Source organism: Botryllus schlosseri, chromosome 8 (genome assembly GCF_051294905.1).
Source record: "Botryllus schlosseri isolate E-star chromosome 8, Bs_hap1, whole genome shotgun sequence".
In the NCBI taxonomy this organism is placed as follows: Eukaryota; Metazoa; Chordata; class Ascidiacea; order Stolidobranchia; family Styelidae; genus Botryllus; species Botryllus schlosseri.
The window spans coordinates 7345226-7366334 of NC_137243.1; the positions used below are offsets into that span (position 1 = coordinate 7345226).

A 21109-nucleotide genomic window follows, 5' to 3' on the forward strand; every position below is an offset into this window, starting at 1 on the left:
TCTTTGATTTCAGGGTGACGATCCAATTTTCAAGGCTTTTCCACAAGCAAATGTGATGATAAATGTTTCTTAATTTGATTTCCTACTAAATCTTGTTATTTTCATTTACCAGAGATTTTGGAATTATGCGCAAGTTGTGATCATCATAATCATATAATAAAATACCATCAGATTTGTCTTTTTTATTTCAAGAAATCAAGTGTCCTCACAAGGAATTGACCAGCAAGTATAAACCTTCCTTCTGTTCGGAAGGATCAATTAACGAACAGTGCCGACTGCAATGCTCCAAGGGGTATAAATTTAAAGATAACCCCGTCACACGAGTAATTTCATGTACTCTGGAGGAATCCACAAAAACTGCGTCATGGTCGGTACCAGAATGCATTAGTAAGTGTAGTTTTTCCGACTTTATTGTGGTTATTTAATTTTCTTTTTGATTTCCATATAGGTATAATGTAGGCTACTTTCTGATATGATTATCTTGGCCAGTAGCGGTTTAGCCTTTGAGAAGAAATCAGCAGACTTCGTTGCAATAATGATATGAGAGTGGCATCAACCAATTTGAAATCCTCGCAAGTGGTAAACTTTGTTCATTCGCATTGCTAACCAGTAATATAAACTCAGATTCAATGCCTTGTTGTTTCACAATTATTTGGAACAATGCCAATTTTTATTTTTGAGAGTTTTTATCTTTTTTGTTGCTGGTCACTAAATATATCACGATACACATTTTTTGAATCACGGTGGCAGAGTGCGTAAATTACGGTACGACTGATTACCCGCCTCGCTCGTTCCATACCATATTTACAATTTTCCACACCATAGCCACATTTTTCCATACCACATTTGATTTTCATACTGTCTTAATTGCTCAATATCTGTGATACTATTTTATAGTATTCTGATAATATATTGCAATTTTAGACATGACGATTCCCTTTTGCGATGTCTTTTGGCAATAGCAGTGGTTTTCACCATTTTTACGGTTGTGACACTGTTTCTGATTTAAAATGATTCACAACCCACCTCTGAAAATGATGACCTGATTACTACATCAGGACTTTCTTACAACCTATTTATATAGCTGAATACTAGACAAATAAGCTCATCGCCTCTGTCCAAACCAACTCGATCAAGGCCTATTTGGTAATGCAATTTCAAAAAAGGTCAGCACCGTCACTCAGACTTGCCGCAATCTATTTAGTAAATTGGTAACTAGCTAATCGGCCAGGATCTTTGCTACCCCCAACAAATAGGCACATAACTGACAGTTTCAAAACCACTGGCCAATAGGCTAGATATGCGGTTATCAGTAGGGCAAGTTTTTGCAACTTTTTTTACAGCTTCCGGCAGCTTCCTAAATACTCGCAAGATATGTGTACCGTAATGCAGTGTTGGGATGACTCGAGTCATGACTTGACTCGAGTCACCATTTTCGTATGACTTGACTTGACTCGAGTCACTTTGCAAAAATGACTTGACTTGACTTGACTCGACGCCTCAGAAATGCGGATTGACTCGTGACTCGGAGCAAAATTCACGAGTCAATTTCAAGTCATTAAGTAAACGGTGTCTATTAAATCACACGATATTATGTATGTTTTGGTTGTTAGCGATACGCCGGTGTCACTTGCGAGAGCAACCAGTCTTCAATAATTGTAAGTTTCACTGATCATCCATTGTTACATCACAAATAAATTGATCACTTACGAAACCATCACACCTACGTTGTCGTAGTAGCAGTAGATTTATCTAATCGCATCGTATCTCTGTTTCTTAGGCAGCCTAGTGCTTACATTGCGCAGTGCTCACCTTTACCAACACTCTTGTATGATTTAAATCGAACGAATATAGTTTATGCGAGAGAAGAGAGAGAGAGAATTCTTTTATTCGTCAACCATGAAATGCAGTAAAGGCAATGTCCACAAACAATTCACGTCCAATAGTATACATTTTTTCCTACTATATTTTACATGGTATAGACTGGGAGACCCGATATGACCGAAGTCTTCTAGGCCGGAGTCACCCAAGCATATTGGCAGTATTAATAATATTATGAATCAATTTCTTCTCTCAGTCGAGTAGCACCGCAAAGAGTAACGAAATAAACAAAAGTAAATAAAAGACAGCAACACTAGTGAAGGACGGTTATCATAGTTAACAGTGTGATCAGACAATTTGACCCATGTACACAGTGGTAATATTATTGTAACATATAAAATGAAACAAAACAACAAACAACATCACTGTGGTCATGAGATATGTTCTTCTTAGTACTTGGATAATATAAATTTGCAATAGCGAGCTTTAAACGTATGATAAGGAAGAGTACGGTGGATAGTTGGTACGTTGTTCCAAAATTTCACACCTATATGAGATAGGGAATTTCTTGACAGTCTTGATGAATTCAATTTAACAAATAGGGACTGATTTTGTGAGAATCTTGTGTTATAATGGTGAATTGAATTGGGGCATTGAAAAAAGTTGTCGAAATAGTCAGGTAATGTTCTTTCATTATGCCTTTATATTCTCACAGAGGTGTAGGTGGGTAGTGCCTATTGTACCACATCAATTTGTTCAACTCTTCGAGGCTTCGTATTCGATCCTTTATATTGACTGATAAAATCAGACTGTAGCATGTAGCTATACAGTTACTCACGTATTTTATTATCAGTTCTACGTGTGCGTGAACGATACGACACCTTTTTGCATGAATATTTAACTTTATAATCGTCATTTGATTCAAGATAAATGGCCAATTAATCTATCCTTCACACAGTTAGCAAAATGTAATGACTTTGGATCATCACATATACTTCGAAAATTCAATTTGACTCGAATCGTGACTTGACTCGTGACTTGACTTGACTTGACTCGACTTGATTCGAGTCACCTCCAAAAAACGAGTGACTTGACTTGACTCGAGATGACTCGTGACTCGAAGGTAGTGACTTGATCCCAACACTGCCGTAATGCTGTTTCAAGCTGTTTGAAGGAATCTTATAGTGCAACTTTTTGCAACTTTTGTCTATTTTTTTTCATGGAACTTTTTGCAACAATTTGCAACTTTTTCTGTTTTTCATGAAAGTATTTTTCATTTCGGTGAAAAATACGGCCAAATTCGACCGAAAGACCATAAATCGGCACTGAAGTAATGCTCTTACGGGTATTTCGAGAGCTGAGCCGGAAAGTTGACCTTTTTTAGTCAATTTAAACTAAAAAGAATGCGGATGGAAAACTGTATTTCGGGAGTGGAACTGGGAAGTTGACCTTTTTTTAGTCAATCGAGCAAAATATGTTCTTTTACTGCATCTTCTGTCAAAAATAAATGCAACTTTCCACGGATTTAACTGCAACAAAAATTTGCCCTAGTTATCAGTTTTCATCCTATATAAATATCTTGACAGAGGTGAAATGCGCTCAACTGCGTTCTGCTGCATGGAGAAACTATCGCGACGATAAATGTTCTGAAAGATCTGTTGGTACCAACTGCCCTCTGACATGCAGGGATGGATACAGAACCAATTCTCCAACAAAGGGGCACGCTAGATGTGTCTTATCAAATAGTGGTACGACTGCCAGCTGGAACTTTGATGATGCTCCAACTTGCGAGGGTGAGAAATTTTATTTATTTGGGTCAAGGCATATTTACCACTCAAATGTGTTCTTACCCAACCATACAGTTCAAATATTTTGACATTGATTGCAACAGTAACGGCAGCTATGTTGAAACCGACCTATCGTGTTTATTTATCCGACTGCCATTAGAAACATAGCATACTGACATTGAAAATGCCTTTATGTGGATGTGTGAATCTTTGATCACTCCCAGTTGGGTATTGCTTTGATTTCAGGGCGACGATCCAATTTTCAAGGCTTTTCCACAAGCCAATGTGATGACAAATGTTTCTTAATTCGATTTCCTACTAAGTCTTGTTATTTTCATAAAATACCATCAGATTTGTCTTTTTTATTTTAAGAAATCAAGTGTCTTCGCAAGGAATTGACCAGCAACTATCAACCTACCTTCTGTCCGGAAGGATCAATTAATGACCAGTGTCAACTACAATGCTCCAATGGGTATAGATTTAGAGGCGGGCAGCCCGTAAATCCAGTAATTTCGTGTACTCTGGAGGAATCCACGAAAACTGCGTCATGGTCGGTACCGGAGTGCATTGGTATGTGTAGTTGTTCCGATTTTGTGGTGGATATTTTTGTTTTTTGTTTTATTTCTATATAGGTATAATGTCTTTCTGACATGATTGTCTTTGCAAGTTGCCTTTGAGTTAGGCTACTTGTACCGTTTTTCCAATATACCATGGTGGTCATGATCGGATAGAAAAACAAAGAAAATATGTAGACTTTGTTGCAAAAATGATATGAGAGTGGTATTTACCAATTTGAAATCGGCTCTAGCAAGTGGTAAACCTTGTTCATTCGCATTGCTAACCAGCAATATAAACTCAGATTCAATGCCTTGTTGTTTCACAATCATTTGGAACAATGCCAATTCTTATTTTTGAGGGTTCTTATCTTGTTTGTTACTGTTCGCTAAATATATCACGATACACATATTTTGAATCATGGTGGCAGAGTGCGTAAATTACGGTATGACTGAGCACCCGTCTTGCTCGTTCCATACCATATTTACAATTTTCAACACCATAGCCATATTCTCCCATACCACATTTGATTTTCATACTTTCCTAATTGCTCAATATCTGTGATAGTATTTAATAGTATGCTAATAATATATTGCAATTTTAGACATTACGATTCCCTTTTGTGATGGCTTCAGGCAATAGCAGTGGTTTTTGCCATTTTTACTGTTGCGACCCAATTTCAGATTTAAAATGATTCACAGCCCACCCCTGTAAATGATAATCTGATGACTATATCGGGACCTTGTTACAACCTATTTGAATAGCCGAGTACTAGAAAAATCAGCTCATCGCCTCTGCCCATACCAACTCGATCAAGCCTTAATTGGTAATGCTATTCCAAAAAAGATCATCACCGCCACTCAGACTTGCCACGGTGTAGTGAATTGGTAAATAGCTAATCGGCCAGGATCTTTGCTACCCCCAGCAAATAGTCAAATAACCGACAGTTTGAAAACCACTGGCAATAGGCTAGATATACGGTTATCAGTTTTCATCCTATATAAATATCTTGACAGAGGTGAAATGCGCTCAACTGCGTGTTCCTACATTGAGAAACTATCGCGATGAAAAATGCTCTGAAAGATCTGTTGGTACCAACTGCCCTCTGATATGCATGGATGGGTACAGAACCAATTCTCCAACGACGGGGCACGCAAGATGTGTCTTATCAAATAGTGGTACGGCTGCCAGCTGGAACTTTGATGATGCTCCAACTTGCGAGGGTGAGAAATTTTCTTTATTTAGGTCAAGGCATATTTATCATGCCAATGTGTTCTTACCCAACAATACAGTTCAAATACTTTGACATTGATTGCAACAGTAATGGCAGCAATGTTAAAACCGACTTAAAGTGTTAAATTACAGAGGGGAAGATGCTCTTGCGACTGAATTGAAACCCTTTCCCTAATCAAATGAGGTCATTGATCAAAACCAGGTTTTTCACCCAATATTTTTCAAAACCACCAATGTGTAAAAATTAATTTCAAATAAGTCTGGTACAATTTCGTCTTCACTAAAATTAGAATATAACGATTACGTCGATTACGACGATTACAGCATTTTCAAGTAATCGTAATCGTAATCGACTACTTCCCATATCTAATCGATTTCTTTGTGAAAGAACGATTACTTTTTATTTGTACAAGTACTATGACATGAACTGAACATTCGTGAACAAGGAAGATCTATTATACCAGGTTCATGATATCACAAACGTCCGATTTTTAAATGCCATTGCTTATTATTACGTCAGAAGTAGCCTATCAGCTTTGCTAGTCATTGCGTAAGAAGTATCCACAGTAAATAGATATTCGATGTGATTGTAAGAACACCCGTCGTGCTGTATATCAGGTTATCAACACGTTCCACACGCCAGTACCCCGCAGCAGGATAATTAATCACAACTCTTGACTCTACGGAGTAACTTTTGTATTAATGTTTGGTTATGCAAACACAGTTTGACCGTTGCTGCTTAGCGAGCATTAGGCCTATATGTAGTACGCATACGTTTTTACAGCGGATAGAGATTTTAAATTTTGTACTCCTCAAATAAAACATTACGGTTCCACAACGAAGCAATAAAATCAACAGCTGCTGATATATATCATAACCGAGCCGTCTTTTGCCATTTCTCGTAGCGGCAGCTTGCAGTACATTATATGTATCAAGTTGAAGGCAGAATTTTATGTTTTTTTCATCTGGTTCTCGAATGACTCTACTCGAAACAGTCGCCAATGGTCATGTCATGATGTTTTACTCGACATTGGTACCTGCCGCCATAGCCATAATCTTATATATCATCTTAACGTGGGTTTTAGCTAGAATCAGGACCAAAACAGCAATTCGTCCCCCAGTCCAAACGTTGGTCTTTGGCCGCCATAGGGTGATATTTTCAAGTTGAAGACTGAATTTCGTCAATAATATCGGTTATTGCATTATATTATTCATTTGAATAGTATATTCATTTCAATAGTAATATACTATGCAAATGTATATTGAAGTTCTGTACCTCCAAGAAGCTGTTGATTATATTATTATTAATTTTTAATCCTCTCTTTCTCTCTGCCCCAATGGTCAGATTTACCTGTAGAGCTGGGGCACGTAATTCATAATTATAACGCCTGTTATCTTGTTATAATTACTTTAGCGTATGTTGTTCATTCGTGACTTCAGGTCTGTTATAGGCCTATAATCAAAAGATAATGTTGTACATATTGTACATTCTTTAAAGTTTCCGAGCATGAAATGATTGAGGAGCTGATTACATAGTAGTGTAGGTAGAACAATTTTGACTTCAAACTAAAGTTCAATATCTCAAATCAATCGTCCTGGATACGCAATTAAATCAAATAAAAAGACTCTCTCTGGAGTCGGTTTGACTTTTTTGTCGTCGCCCGTCCGCGCTCACATTTGATATAATGTATCTTAGGTACCCTGACAAGGTTTTTGATTCACAGCAGAAACCGACTTGGCAGTACGGGGCGTGGGGACTTGAGATTTCCGAATGAGATTGCTCTTATCAATACTCAAACCCAAGGTGACGAGAATGATGATAATAATAATAATAATACACCAGCTTGATCCGTCTTGTTATTAGCTGTAGTAAATGCAAACCAATATTGGTATGATTTAGGCGTGGTGGTGAAGGGGGGGGGGGGGGGGGCTGGCATTTTATTCGACGTCCAGGGGGGCGGTGGCTCAAAAAAGTTTGGGAGACACTGCTCTATAATTTATGTTTGTTTACGAAATACTTTTGAGTCCCCTTCGAGCTAGCTCCCCACCCTAATGGAAAATTTGGGGTGCGGCAGTCATGGACCTGGCAAGAATGCAAATAGTTGGGTGCGATAAATCGTCCTCTATAAAAATCGGCATTGGGTACATCATGACGTAACAAGCAAATAACGTATCTTTTTTAAAAAGAAGTTTGTTATCTCATTAGGCCTTTTCAGCGCAATCCATATATTGTCTCCCAATATAACTTCTAAAATGCAAAATAAATGCAATCGTGAGTAATCGTGATTACTTTTCCAATGTAATCGTAATCGTATTCGACTACTTCCTGATTTTGCTGTAATCGTAATCGCGTGATTCGGAAGTAATCGTAATCGCAATCGATTACATTCATGAAGTAATCACCCCATGTCTGATCGTCATGTCACCAAACGAAACCAGAATGCTAGCAAACCTAATGGATAGTTTCATGGCATGGAAGGTTAAGACTGGGGATGATAGATTTGTAAATATGAAATTTATACTAAATACAGAGCAACCATTGAGAATTGGATGTAAAATTGTAGTTTGACTCAGATTCGCGCCGTCTTTCAGATGCTTTCACGCCCCCAAGGGGGGTGCGTTCCCAGTTTGACAACCACTGCCTTAGAATCATCAGTTTCATCAAGTCCCTGCATTAATTCGATTTTAGTACGCATTTTATCAATATTTTTATTAAATTTCATTAGACTCTCGCGGGCCGCACAGAACGGCGTTGTGGGCCGTAGTTTGCCCACCCCTGAGGTATAGTGTACTTTCTAATATGATTATCTTAGCTAGTAGCAGTTTAGCTTTTAAGAAGAAAGCAGCATACTTCGTTGCAATAATGATATGAGAGTGGCATCAACCAATTTGAAATCCCCGCAAGTGGTTAACTTTGTTCATTCGCTTTGCTAACGGACAATATAAACTCGGAGTAAATGCTTTGTTGTCTCACAATAATTAGGAACAATGAACATTTTTTAGGGTTATCTGGTTTGTTCCTTTTGGCAAACTACATCACCATACACAATACACATTTTTGGAATCGTGGTGGCAGATAGCATAAATTACAACTGATTACCCGCCTCACACGTTCCATACCTTATTTACAATTTTCCACTCCACAGCCACATTCTTCCATACCTTATTTGATACATTTTCATTCTTCCTCTATTGCTTAATATCTCAGGTACTATTTTATAGTATGCTAATAAAATATTGCAATTTTAGACATTTCTTCTTGTGATGTCGTTATAGACAGTAGCAGTGGTTTTCAACATTTGTAGATTGTGACACAATTTCCGATTAAAGATGTTTCACGACTGACTTCTGAAAGTGATCACTTGAATACAAATAAGGGAATTACCTTTGCCAGACCAAATCAAGGTCAATGTGGTGATGTAATTACAAAATATGGTTGGCACCATCGCCCAGACTTGAACGGCCCATTCATTAAGTTGGTAGTAGATAGCTAATCGGTCAGCATCTTCGCTACTGCCAGAAAATAGACAAAGGACAGACAGTTTTAAAACCACTGTACGATAGGCTAGATAAACGGTTATCAGTTTAACGCGAAGGAATAACTTCATACTGGTAATTTATTCGCTAAAAGCTTTTCGACTGATCCGCATCAGTAGCGAACGTCAGTGATAGGGTGGATCAAATTCAAAATGTAAGAACAATTTTGTGTCTATGACGTCATAATAACAAAAAACAAACAACTAGTAGACGGGCAAGATACGGTTGTAACGATAGAAAACAAACGTTAACGAGCACATATTTGGTTATAAATAACCGAGAACACAGCACACAACATTAATGAAATATTCCAAGGGTGTAGAGGCGTTTCTTCTGGCGACAGAGAATCATCAGTTTTCATCCCATATAAATATCTTGACAGGGGTGAGCTGTGCTCAAATGCGTATTCCTGCACGGAAGAACTATCGCGAGGAAGAATGCTCTCAAAAAATTGTTGGTGGAAATTGCTCTCTGACATGCAAGCATGGTTACAGACCCAATTCAGACAGGACAGGACCTGCTAAATGTGTCATATCAGATGGAGGAACAGCTGCCAGTTGGAACTTTGATGACGCTCCAACTTGCGAAGGTGATAGATTTTCTGTATCTGGGTCATCGCATTTTTACCAATTGCAATTGTGCTCTTAGTTTACCCAACCATACAGTTCAAGTACTGTGACATTGATTGCGACAGTAACGGCAGCTATGTTAAAACCAAATTATATTGTCTAATTGTAGAGTAGAAGAAAATTCTGGAGCTGAATTGAAACTTTTCCCCAATCAAATGGAGTCATTGGTAAAAACCAAATTTAGTGCCCACTAGTTTTCAATATCAGCGATGTGTAATAACAATTTGAAATATATTTCTCGCAACCATGATCGGATATAAAACAAATAAAAGCAGCAGACTTCATTGCAAAAATTATGTGAGAGTGGCATTTACCAATTTCATATCGTCTTAGCAAGTGGTAAACTTTGTTCATTCACATTGTTGTCGAATAATATAAACTAAGAGTCAATGTCTTGTTTCACAGCAGTACAATTATTTGGAACAATGCCAAGTTTTATTTTGGAGAGTTATCGTTTTCCTGTTTGTTCCTGTTTGCTAACTACATGACAATATACATTTTTGGAATAACTGGCAGCAGACATGGGGTAATCGCGATTAGTAATCGTAATCGATTACGACGATTACAGCATTTTCAAGTAATCGTAATCGTAATCGACTACTCCCCATATTTAATCGATTTCTTTGTGAAAGAACGATTACTTTTTATTTGTACAAGGACTGTGACATAAACTGAACACTCGTGAACAAGGAAGAGATATTATACCAGTTATTGAGAGCGCAAACGTCTAATTTTCAAATGCCACTGCTCATTATTACGTCAGAGGTAGCCTATTAGCTTTGCTCGTCTTTACGTAAGAAGTGGCCACACATAGTAAATAGATATTCGATGTACATTAATGTGATGGTAAGAAAACCCACCGTGCTGTATATCGGGTTATCAATACATTTCAGACACCACTACCTCGCAACAGGATAATTAATCACCTCTCTGCCTAAGTTAAAATAGCAACTTTTGTATTGATGTTTGGTTCTGCTTAGTTAAACTATAGAATGTAATAGTTCTAATTCTATAGTTAAATGCAGTTCCACCGTTGCTGCTTGGCGAGCAGTAGGCCTATATGGTACGAACGTACACCAGACAAAGGTTTGAAATTTTGTACTAGTCAAATTACGGTTTCACATTACATTACATTACATTACATCGTCACACTACGGTTTCCACAACGAAGCATTAAAATAAACAGCTGCTGATATATATCATAACCGAGCCGTTGTTTTGCCGTTTTCGTGATGGCAGCTTGCATTACATTATCTGCATTAAGTTGAAGACAGAATTTTATGTTAGCTTTCTCGTATTCTCATATTATTCTACTCAAAACGGGCGCCAATCACTATTTCACAATTCTTTATTGAACATTTGGACCTGCCGCCATAGTCATCAGCTTATATAGGCTACCATGTTAGCGTGGGTTGTAGCTAGAATCAGGATCAAAACAGCAAAAGTTCCCCCCACCCAGACATTGGTCTTGGGCCCCCATAGAGTAGTCAATTTTGAAGTTGAAGATTTAATTTAATCAACAATATTGGCAATTGCATTATATTGCGTTTTTAATCCTATCTCAGCGCCCGATGGCCAGATTTACCTGAAGAGCAGGGGGCGCGTAATTCATAATTATAACATCTGGTATCTTGGAAGAATTCCTTTATTGTATGTTGTTAATTCGTGACCTCCGGTCTGTTATATAGCCAAAAAATATTGATTGTAGTGGCCCAAACATAGCAGACTAAAAGAAAAACCTGCGTGAGACGCACACACAAATTATGTCTAATGCTCTGTGGGTGCCCAGGTGGCATTTGCATCGTGGGCTCAGATTGAAAGGAATGGACTGTTAGTCACGCTCACCCAGCGCGGCTATTGACAATGGACACATACCCTAAGTTTCGGCCAATGTCTTTCTATAGTAGCACACTTCGTGGAGTCTCATGTTGGCCGAAACTGCATATGTATTTTGATGTGTCGACGAGCGGTATTGACTGGCACCTAAATGCCTATTACTATGAATTATACATGCTTTATTTCTTGAGGAGGAGACGTATGCATTTCGAAATCAAGCTATCTAGAGACATTTAAATCGCAAAGTTCAAAGAGAATTTATAAGTTAATGAAATCTACCGAAAATACTCATATAATTTATGTTGGTTTACGAAGTACTTTTGAGTACCCTGCAGCCACGCTCCCCACCTATTGGGGAATTTGGGGTGCGGCATTTATGGACCTGGCAAGAATGCAAAACGTTGTGTGCGATGAACCTTCCTCTATAAAATGGGCAATGGGTACATTATGACGTAACAAGGAAATGTCTCATGTTTTGTAAAGACAGTTGTTATATCATTAGGCCTTTTCAGCGCAACCCATGTATTGTCTTCCAATACAACTACTACGATGCAAAATAAATGTAATCGTGAGTAATCGTGATTACTTTACCAATGTAATCGTAATCGTAATCGACTACTTCCTGATTTTACTGTAATCATAATCGTAATCGTAATCGCGTGATTCAGAAGTAATCGTAATCTCAATCGATTACATTCATGAAGTAATCACCCCATGTCTGACTGGCAGATAGCTAAATTACGTTTGATTGCTCGCCTCATTCGTTCTATACCATACTGATAATACATTTCATACTTTGTCAATTGCGCAATATCTCTGATACTATTTTGTAGTATGTTGAATCGATGATACATGAATTTGTATGCTCTCTAGGTTTGAAACATACATGACAGCATTTGGCTGTCATCTCCTGCAGAGCTGTCCAATTAAGTACTAGCCTAAGCCTACCAAGACCGGCTGAAATTAGTTTTTGCTGGTACGCAGCAAGAAAAATCGCAACTCGGGAATAATTTTCCGCAAAAAGAAGAACTGCAAATGAATAATCAATAAAACAAGGCAAATACCACTCCGAAAACCACTTAGATCTGCAAACTTGACCAAAGGCATAGCAGCAAAACTATGTATTGGCGACTATAGCAAAATAAATAGCCCGAATAGGTGACCCAGCGATAACATAATTTGCAGCAGTCTTGCCTGCGCGAGTGCGCGTCCTTCAAATAGGGAAGGACCTCAAATTTAAACGGCAGTGAATCAATCAAGTGATCTTCAAAAAGCTTGAAACATCATACGACATAAATTCTGAGCATTCAGGAAGCTCCCGGAAGTTCTATAAAAGTTGCAAAAACTTACCCTAGTTGTCAGTTTTCATCCCTTATAAATATCTTGACAGAGGTGACATGCGCTCAAGTGCGTATTCCTGAACAGAAGAACTATCGCGAGGAAAAATGTTTTAAAAAATCTGTTGGTACGGTGTGCCCTCTGACATGCAGGGATGGTTACAGAACCAATTCTTCAAAGACTGGACCGGCGAGATGTGTCTTATCAGACAGAGGAACGACTGCCAGTTGGAACTTTGACGATGCGCCAACTTGCGAGGGTGAGAAAACTTCTGCATTTGAATCAGGGCTGTGGAGTCTGTAAATTTTACCACCAACTCTGACTCCGACTCCAGACATTTTCAATAGACCGACTCCAACTCCGACTCCAGAGTCTTTAAATGTACCGACTCCGACTATTTTCCTCCATGAACTCCGACTGCAACAGTACTACAAATTTACTTCGAAACTTATACGCCACGGTGACAGTCGAATGACTTTCACATAACCATTCAACATATGCAAACATATTATTCATGATGGCATTCATAATTGTCACATCGTTGTACACATCTCGCAATATTCACGGTGCAATTAACATGGAAGTATTCATTTCAAAATCTCCTTCCTGTTATTTCTATTATAGTTTTTATAACATGGTCAAGCCACGGATACTCTAATATGCATGAATCATCCAAACATGATATATATCCCATCCTGTATGATTAAAATGTGGATTTAAACAACAGAAGTGTAACTATTGTGTACGACTCAGCAACTAAAACAGAGATTTTCGGCTGACACTCGTCAGGGGTAGTCGTCAGCAACTAGTAGAGAATTGTAAAGAACATTGTATATCAACAATCGTATCACAAAACATTACCCCTGACGAGTGTCAGCCGAAAATATTCGGGTTCATTTCAATATGAATATACTATTTGATTGTATATTGAAGTTCTGTACCTCCAAGAAGCTCTTCTAATACAGAGATGTACAAATTTTATCACTAAACACTATACTGATGTCTTTATAGCCAGTAGCAGTGGTTTTCTACATTTTTACAATCGTGACACGATTTCCGATTTAAGATTTTTCACGACCCGCTCTTTGAAGTGGTAACCTGATTACATAGGCGCTGAACCTAGGTATGCAAGGCATGCCACGCATACTTAGACATTTATTTAGGTATGCGGCATGCCTAGAATTCTGTTTGGCATGTATCGGCATAAACGTCGATTGTGCTATTTAGAACAAATCGCAATGTATTTCCGTTTACGACATTACGTGCTGTCGCTAACGTGAGCGACGCAGAATGATACATACGCGATTCTATAATGAAGACGTCGGTTTCTACAGGCGCTGTAACACTATCGTGTCTCTCGGTTTGACAAACAAATACACGCTCTCGAAATGAAATTGTATTTGTGACCGGAAAGAAATTGTGACGTGACTGAACAAAAGAATACGGACAGGAAATAGCATAACGAGTGCCTAATATCTAAAAGCATTGATGCGCTCTGTTTCTGCCAATCCATTCGGCGATCATGGTTTCCATATTAATCTTGTCTACCATCTCAGAATGGAATTGAAGATTGAGCATGAATTAAGACGGCGCGGTGACATTGTCGATCGCAGGTACGTCTTCAATCGACGCAATGCGCTAAATGCAGCTCAGCTTCACACGTCGGACAGGGAAGTGACAAATAAATGCGCGCAAGCCTAGCTAGATTCGGGAATACATCAACCAGTGTACGATTGTTCGCAAATACTTCAAAACAATCCACTGGACACTTTGCGTACACATGAGTGACAATGAACTGATCAAGTTCCCGTTCCAAATCTTCCAGGCAAAGATCTCTTTCATAAAATTCGCAAACAGTGCTAATGTCAGTTTTGTCAGCGTGAAAACTCAAAATCGACTCAAGCTGTATCGCTATTCCGATGTCTTCAGAGTCATAACTTCTCAAAAGAATTTCACTACTCTTTGAAAAGACATCATGGTAAGTATGACTGAAGAAATCATCCACAGAATGTTGTTGGTCAGAGTTTTGTGAGTGTATTCGGCTCCGTGCGCGCGGAACGGAAGGTAATTGTAATTTTAATTTTCGTGCTTAGCCAGATACCTTGTAAAAAATGCACTGGCATTCTCCGTTGATGCCCCGTCACCAATGAGGACGCGAGACAGATTAGAAATCAATTGCCTGGCCGAAAATGGTGAAATCGTGGAACTTTGTATTGCTTTGTGAACAGAGTGGAAAGTGTTTACCAGCCGTTGAAGTAACCGCAGATGAAAGTAGGTAGAAAACATTTCCAATTGCAGCAAGTAAGATTGACAAAGTGCCTTGGTGGTTGCGTCTTGTTGTTGACTATCGCAGCATTCTTCCAACCAGTTCAACATTTTTTCATAATTGGCAATGAAATTGTCAATTGACGTTTTCGCATCACCTAGCGAGTCGGGCATAGCGGCCGGAGCGACGGCAACGCTTGTTTCAATCCATCGCTATCATTGGTATGAAAAGACTTGAAGCATTCCAGTCGTTTTGGAGAGTTTCTAACAAATTTCGATACCTCGTTTAATATGCGTAACGCATTCGCACCTTCTGTGCAACTTGAGATACTATTTTGAACAACAAGATTGATTTGATGCCCCATACAATAAACGTATGTAGCTTTTGGAGCAACTCGCTTAATTCTAGCTTGTACTCCATTAATGCGTCCTTTCATACTTGCTGCCCCGTCATAAGCCTGGCCACAACATCTTTCTCAGCTCAATCCCAAAGAAGCCAAACAATCCTGAATCGCGTTACTTGGTGTTTCAGAATCACATTTCGGTGTGTTACAAAATCCTAAAAACACCTCTTTTGTAACCCAATCGCTATCCACATAGCGAGCGCAGAGCGAAACCTGCTCCTTCATTGTGATGTCTGATGTTTCATCAGCGATTATAGAATAATATCCTGAACCGGATTTTTCAATATCTTTAACAATTTGTCGCAGAATTGTGTGCGAGGCAAGGTCCAAAATTTCGTTAGGAATATCATGACTTAGCCATTTCTTCCTTCTACTTTCATCCATTCATTTTTGTACGTAGTTCACATGTTTACCAAGTCATTTCATTATTTGCACGATATTAGAATTTTCATCACTGTGGCCGCGAATGGGAAGGCCCTGTCGCCCACACAGTATAACGGAGTCATATATAGCACGCAAAGCCTTGGCATTTTCTTTTGCACGCGATGCGGATGGCCCTTTAAGATTTGCAATGACACATGCACCACTGTCGATGCGTTTCTTCACATCTATGCAATCCTTGTGAGGCCGACTATCCGCGTGCTTTTTCATAGCAGCCTTTCCGCGACGCCAACGATTGAATCCCGAGATCCAGGCATTTGAGTTTCCGCATAAGGCTGATCTGGTTGACGGAGGTGCCTTATTATTTTCCATTGCCCATGAACAGATGGAACATGTGACAAAGTCACTATCGGCATTGTAGACAAGCCTCGGAAAATCCGCCTGCCAATGTATCTGGTACGATCTGCCTCTGGCATTTTCAGTATCTTTGGCTACTGTGGTCGAACCGTCCAATTCTGAATCTCGGAAAGTATCAAGAAATTCTATAGTTGCACAATGCAACTCTCCATTTGAGCCATCGAATTCTGCAGTTGCGCTTTCTGATTCTGCTTCTAATTCTGTGTTATTAATGTTTACCGCCTGTACATGATCGTCCTGAGTTTTCAGTTGAAAAAATCACTTCAAATCAGACTGGCGAAGCTTCTTTTTCGGTGGCATAGTACTTCCTGCCGACCCTGCGCTATCACTAATTCACTAATATACTGTCGGCTCAATCGGTCTAAGAAAGTCGGAAGCTTCGCAGGCACTGAGCTATATAAACAGCGGATATATCTCTTCGAGACTCGTATCAATGTTGCCAATTAGGCTCGTGGCGATTCGATGTCAATTTTTTATTTTGTGATATCACTGTTAAACAATAATGACCATCGCTAATCATCATGCACGTAACGGCATTATCTCTAAACGATTGTCGAATGTTGTAGATAGGCGCCAAAGCCTGCGAGGCCCGATATGCGATAGTTCATGCCAGTGACGATGTGTTGCGCACCAGGTCTATTACCGATGTGATTACTCAGGTCAACCATTATATCGCGCGCATCATCCCTGCTGGAGATGCGACTGTTTAGGCCAGTGATTATATCTTGAGCACATTGCCTGTTGTTGACACGATAAATTAGCGAGGTTTGCGGGCGCGTGTGAAAATCAAAACCTGATACGCAAGGCGGAACGAGTGCAAATGGCAAACCAACTAAGCAGGAGATCACTTGCTTTGTCACATTATGACGTCATCCCTTTGTGACGTCATCGAACCCGTATGCCTAAGGAAAATTAGCGTTCGGCGCCTATGCCTGATTACTATGTCAGGACTTTCTTACAGCCTGTTTGGGTGGCTGATTACTAGACAAATAAGGCCATTACCTTTGTCCAGATCAACTCAAAGCCTATTTGGTAATGCAATTACTGAAATAAGGTCAGTGCGGTTGCCAAGACTTGCCACGGCTTATTTAGTAAGTCGGTAGATAGTTAATCGTTCAAGATTTTCGCGACATCCGGAAATGAGCAAACGACCGCTAGGTTGAAAACCACTGCGCGATAGGCTGGATTTACGGTTATCATCTTTAATCCCATATTATTATCTCGACAGAGGTGAAATGCCCTCAAGTGCATATTCCTGAGCAGAAGAACTATCACGAGAAAAAATGCTTTAGAAAATCTGTTGGTACGGTGTGCCCTCTGACATGCAGGGATGGTTACAGAACCAAATCTTCAAATACGGGACCTGCTAGATGTGTCATATCAAATACTGGTACGACTGCCAGCTGGAACTTTAATGATGCTCCAACTTGCGAGGGTGAGAAATTTTCTGTATTTAGGTTACCCCATTTTTATCAATAGCAAATGTGTTCTCACCCAACCATACGGTTCAAATACTTTGTCATTGAATGCGACAGTAACAGCAGCTATGTTAAACCCGGGTTATAGTATTTAATTATAGAGTAGATTCAACTCTTGCAGTTGAATGGAAACTTATTCCTAAATCAAATGTGGTCATTTTTCAAAATCTGCAATGTGTAAAATTAATTTGAAATACGTCTGATGCAATTTCGTCTTCACCAAAATTAGAATGTAACAATTGTAACATATAATAAGAAATCTGGCTTCAAGGGAAACCTAACTGACATGCTTTATTCATTAATATTTGATTGTTAGTCGGTCTCAATCAGAGGTCTCAAACTCTAATGTGCTCCCGGGCCAATTTCCTACTTTTTGATGACGCCACGGGCCGCAGCAGCAATAATAGGGATATTCAATGTATAATTTCCAAGTAGGTCTTCTTTGACGGGAGCTTGCAGGCATTCAACAAACACCGTGAAAATGTAATTTACTATTGTACTATTCACGCTTGACACATGTAAAAAATTACATTTTCAAATATTCGAATAAAATTGCTTTATGCCGGGCATAATCTGTTAAAATAATGAATTATAGACATCATTACAGAGGATGCATCATGACATTGTCAAGCTGTCGGGTCATAATATTGCAGCTATATGTCCTTGGACGTGCCACAATTTTATGTAGAATATCTTAAAATCTGCCGAAGATTGATCTGATGTCAGAGCATTTGAACGGAGTAGGCTTATCCTGGTTTTGATATAGTCGTGATAAGTAGGCTATTGTTCTGTAATTGCAAAAGTTTGCCTTTGATAATTAATGGAGCATATCAATAACAACTTGAATATAACAATTTTTGAGCCATAGTGATAGCATTGTTTCTCAACTTTAGCGATCATGCTTTACCCTCGTGTTTTCAATAAGATTCTTCATAGCTCTGTTCATTTTCAACACAATTTCTGATGGTACCTGTATTAAAATGAGAAAGCCCATTCACATAAAATCGCGTGTAGTGTGAAAACCATTTTCCAGTTGAATAAATTGGCCAAGAAAATATTCCACAGCATATAGGCTCAATTCCACACACACTGCATCTCGAACCCCCTGATGTGGTGCTTCATACCCCGAAAGGGTCTACAGACCCTAGTTAAGAACCAATGGAATAGAAATGTCCAATCGCGGATGAATTGATTGGTGTTACAGCTGTGGAGCGTACTGCTACCTTACTCGCCACTGATAATAACGGGGCTAAAGAGAACAAACATCACTCAGCATGTAACGAACTATACGTCTTGGGGGTCACATAATGTCAATGGTTGCCATACTGACCTGATTAGATAGCTATATACCTGGGGTCGCTAACACGCGGCCTGCGAGTTCATATTTTTCGGCCCGCTACATGATTTGAAATTTAGGAAGAATGCTTAGTAAAGCATTTTGAAATGCTGAAAATGATTTCAGTTTAAACATGTATTGTTGTTGTTGTTGTTCAAAGTAAGCTATTCTACTTTGCCCAATATCACAATTTTTCACCGGCTGATACGGCAAACAGCGATGATAATATCATTCTATAGAGGAAGAATTTGCTAATATGAATAGGCATATTGCCTTGACGTGCAATGGCCAACCACTGACAAGACGGAGACGCTTAGACAACAACTTCGAGCTCCCCAAAAGACAAAGCTTTACGAGGAGATAGTTTTCCAAGTACCGTCTCTATAGGTAACCCCGATATCGATTGTTTAGTTCAGGGGTGGCCAATCTGTGGCAGCAGAAACAATATTATGCCGCTGTCGACACTTGATTCGACTAGGATGTATTGGGGGCTGTCAATATGCAAATTGACTCTCTAATTAATGGGGTTGAATTATTCTTGAATTTTTCTTAACGCTAGGCGCAGTTCAATGCAAGCTAATTTTTTTATTTCATTATAGTACCGTAATCTGAAAGCTTCCCTAAATTTCGAAGACACCCCCAGCCCAAACTCTGACGATGAATCTGATCACATTGGCTGAGAAAGGACAAATATTTGATAATAATATGTGAATCTATACTAATATTGACGACAAAATTCACACATCAATATGAAAATTTTCCGCCCTTCGCGCCACTATAGAAAGTGAATTCCCATTGCTATTCATAACATGACTACCCACAATTTCCGTGCGCATAGTAAGCCGATGTGAGTAAATAGATTAGTCACTGGCGATGGAAAAGTGGACATGGACAGTTTACCGAGGGTATTTGGCCGCCAGTTATTTCATTATGTCTATGCACTGAAATTCGGCCAGAGGCTATACAGAAGTAATCAAAATAGTTGCTGAAGAGTGTTGCCGTGTATCGTGCGCAGCTCGTAGTTCAAAATAAAATGAATAGTGTTGATCGTGATATTTTTGTTGTATTTTTACTTCTTCAATAAAATATATTTAGTTTGTAGTAACTATGCCCATCTCCCATGTTGGAGAGCGTTGTACTGACGTTGTGCGATAAAACCCTTTGATTTCTTTGTGACAGTTCATTTCTCATGGCCTTTTCACAAGCAAGTGTGATGTTGAATGTTTCCTAAAGAAATTTTATACTAAATCTTGTTATTTTCATCTTCCTTAAAACTTTGAAATTATGTGCAAGTAGTGATCTGATCATAGACCTTTATCAAAATATAATCAGCCTTGACTTGATTTGTTTTAAGAAATCAAGTGTCCTCGCAAGGAATTGACCGACAACTATAGAACTACTTTCTGTCCGGAAGGAACAATCAATGAACGGTGTCGACTACAATGCTCCAAGGGATATAAATTTATAGGCAAGCCCGTCAAACAAGATATTTTATGTACTCTGGATGAATCCACAAAAACTGCATCATGGCCAAAACTGGAGTGCGTTAGTAAGTGCATTTTTTTTTCTTATCATTTTCTGATAGATATGCAATATTTTCTGTTTTATTTCTGTATATATATACGGTAATATACTATAATATACTAAACTGATAAAGAGATCAACTGTATTTCACAGTTTGCTATATTACCAACTTATGTCAGTGCAATGCTTGATTTATTTCGCATATTAGTGAAATTACGGCGTCAAAATGTTAATCGCCATGAATAGGGAATTTTAGCTTCTGCTACTGATGTTAAGTGAATTTGTATAATGCGAAGCACAGAAGGTGTTATGTATAACGAAAACCGGTAATTGTGAAAAGACTCCTGTCGTTTATTGTTGAATTGCAAAAAATTACTGGACATAATTGAACAGCCCAGAAAAAAAAGTAACACTTCGACGGACACACAAACGTGTAGCCTCGTTGCTATATATATTTAGCAACAATAATTCGTAGTAGTTGAATAAATCATAGTGTTTTACAATGGTGTTGACACAAGCAAATCTAACGGCTCGCTGCGATTGATCTACGTCACAACTTTCATTTGGC

General features: G+C 38.8%; 3 protein-coding genes across 3 annotated transcripts in view; 2 read left to right on the forward strand and 1 right to left on the reverse strand.

The window, feature by feature from the left end:
- Positions 1 to 21109, reverse strand: part of LOC145444097 (sodium/potassium-transporting ATPase subunit beta-1-interacting protein 3-like) — a 372797-nt gene that overhangs the window by 102562 nt on the left and 249126 nt on the right. The gene's annotated exons all lie outside the window — the stretch shown is intronic.
- Positions 1 to 21109, forward strand: part of LOC145444091 (complement decay-accelerating factor, GPI-anchored-like) — a 32098-nt gene that overhangs the window by 1214 nt on the left and 9775 nt on the right. Inside the window, exons 2-5 of the mRNA XM_080322015.1 lie at positions 3408 to 3614; positions 3981 to 4178; positions 5180 to 5386; positions 20372 to 20566. Of these exons, the coding sequence (XP_080178141.1) occupies positions 3408 to 3614; positions 3981 to 4178; positions 5180 to 5386; positions 20372 to 20566 (807 nt within the window). The remainder of the gene's footprint in view (positions 1 to 3407; positions 3615 to 3980; positions 4179 to 5179; positions 5387 to 20371; positions 20567 to 21109) is intronic.
- On the forward strand, positions 186 to 17490 carry LOC145444101 (E-selectin-like). Its single transcript, XM_080322033.1, has 4 exons — positions 186 to 387; positions 9316 to 9522; positions 12789 to 12995; positions 14350 to 17490. The coding sequence occupies exons 2-4, from the start codon at positions 9333 to 9335 to the stop codon at positions 14376 to 14378; spliced, it is 426 nt and encodes a 141-aa protein (XP_080178159.1). The 5' UTR covers positions 186 to 387; positions 9316 to 9332; the 3' UTR covers positions 14379 to 17490.

Coding starts and splice junctions, on each gene's coding strand:
- LOC145444101 (XM_080322033.1), top strand. CDS start 9,333: ATGCGTATTCCTGCACGGAAGAACTATCGCGAGGAAGAATGCTCTCAA. Junction 9,523..12,788: donor TGACGCTCCAACTTGCGAAG/GTGATAGATTTT, acceptor ATATCTTGACAG/AGGTGACATGCGCTCAAGTG. Junction 12,996..14,349: donor CGATGCGCCAACTTGCGAGG/GTGAGAAAACTT, acceptor TGTCGATCGCAG/GTACGTCTTCAATCGACGCA.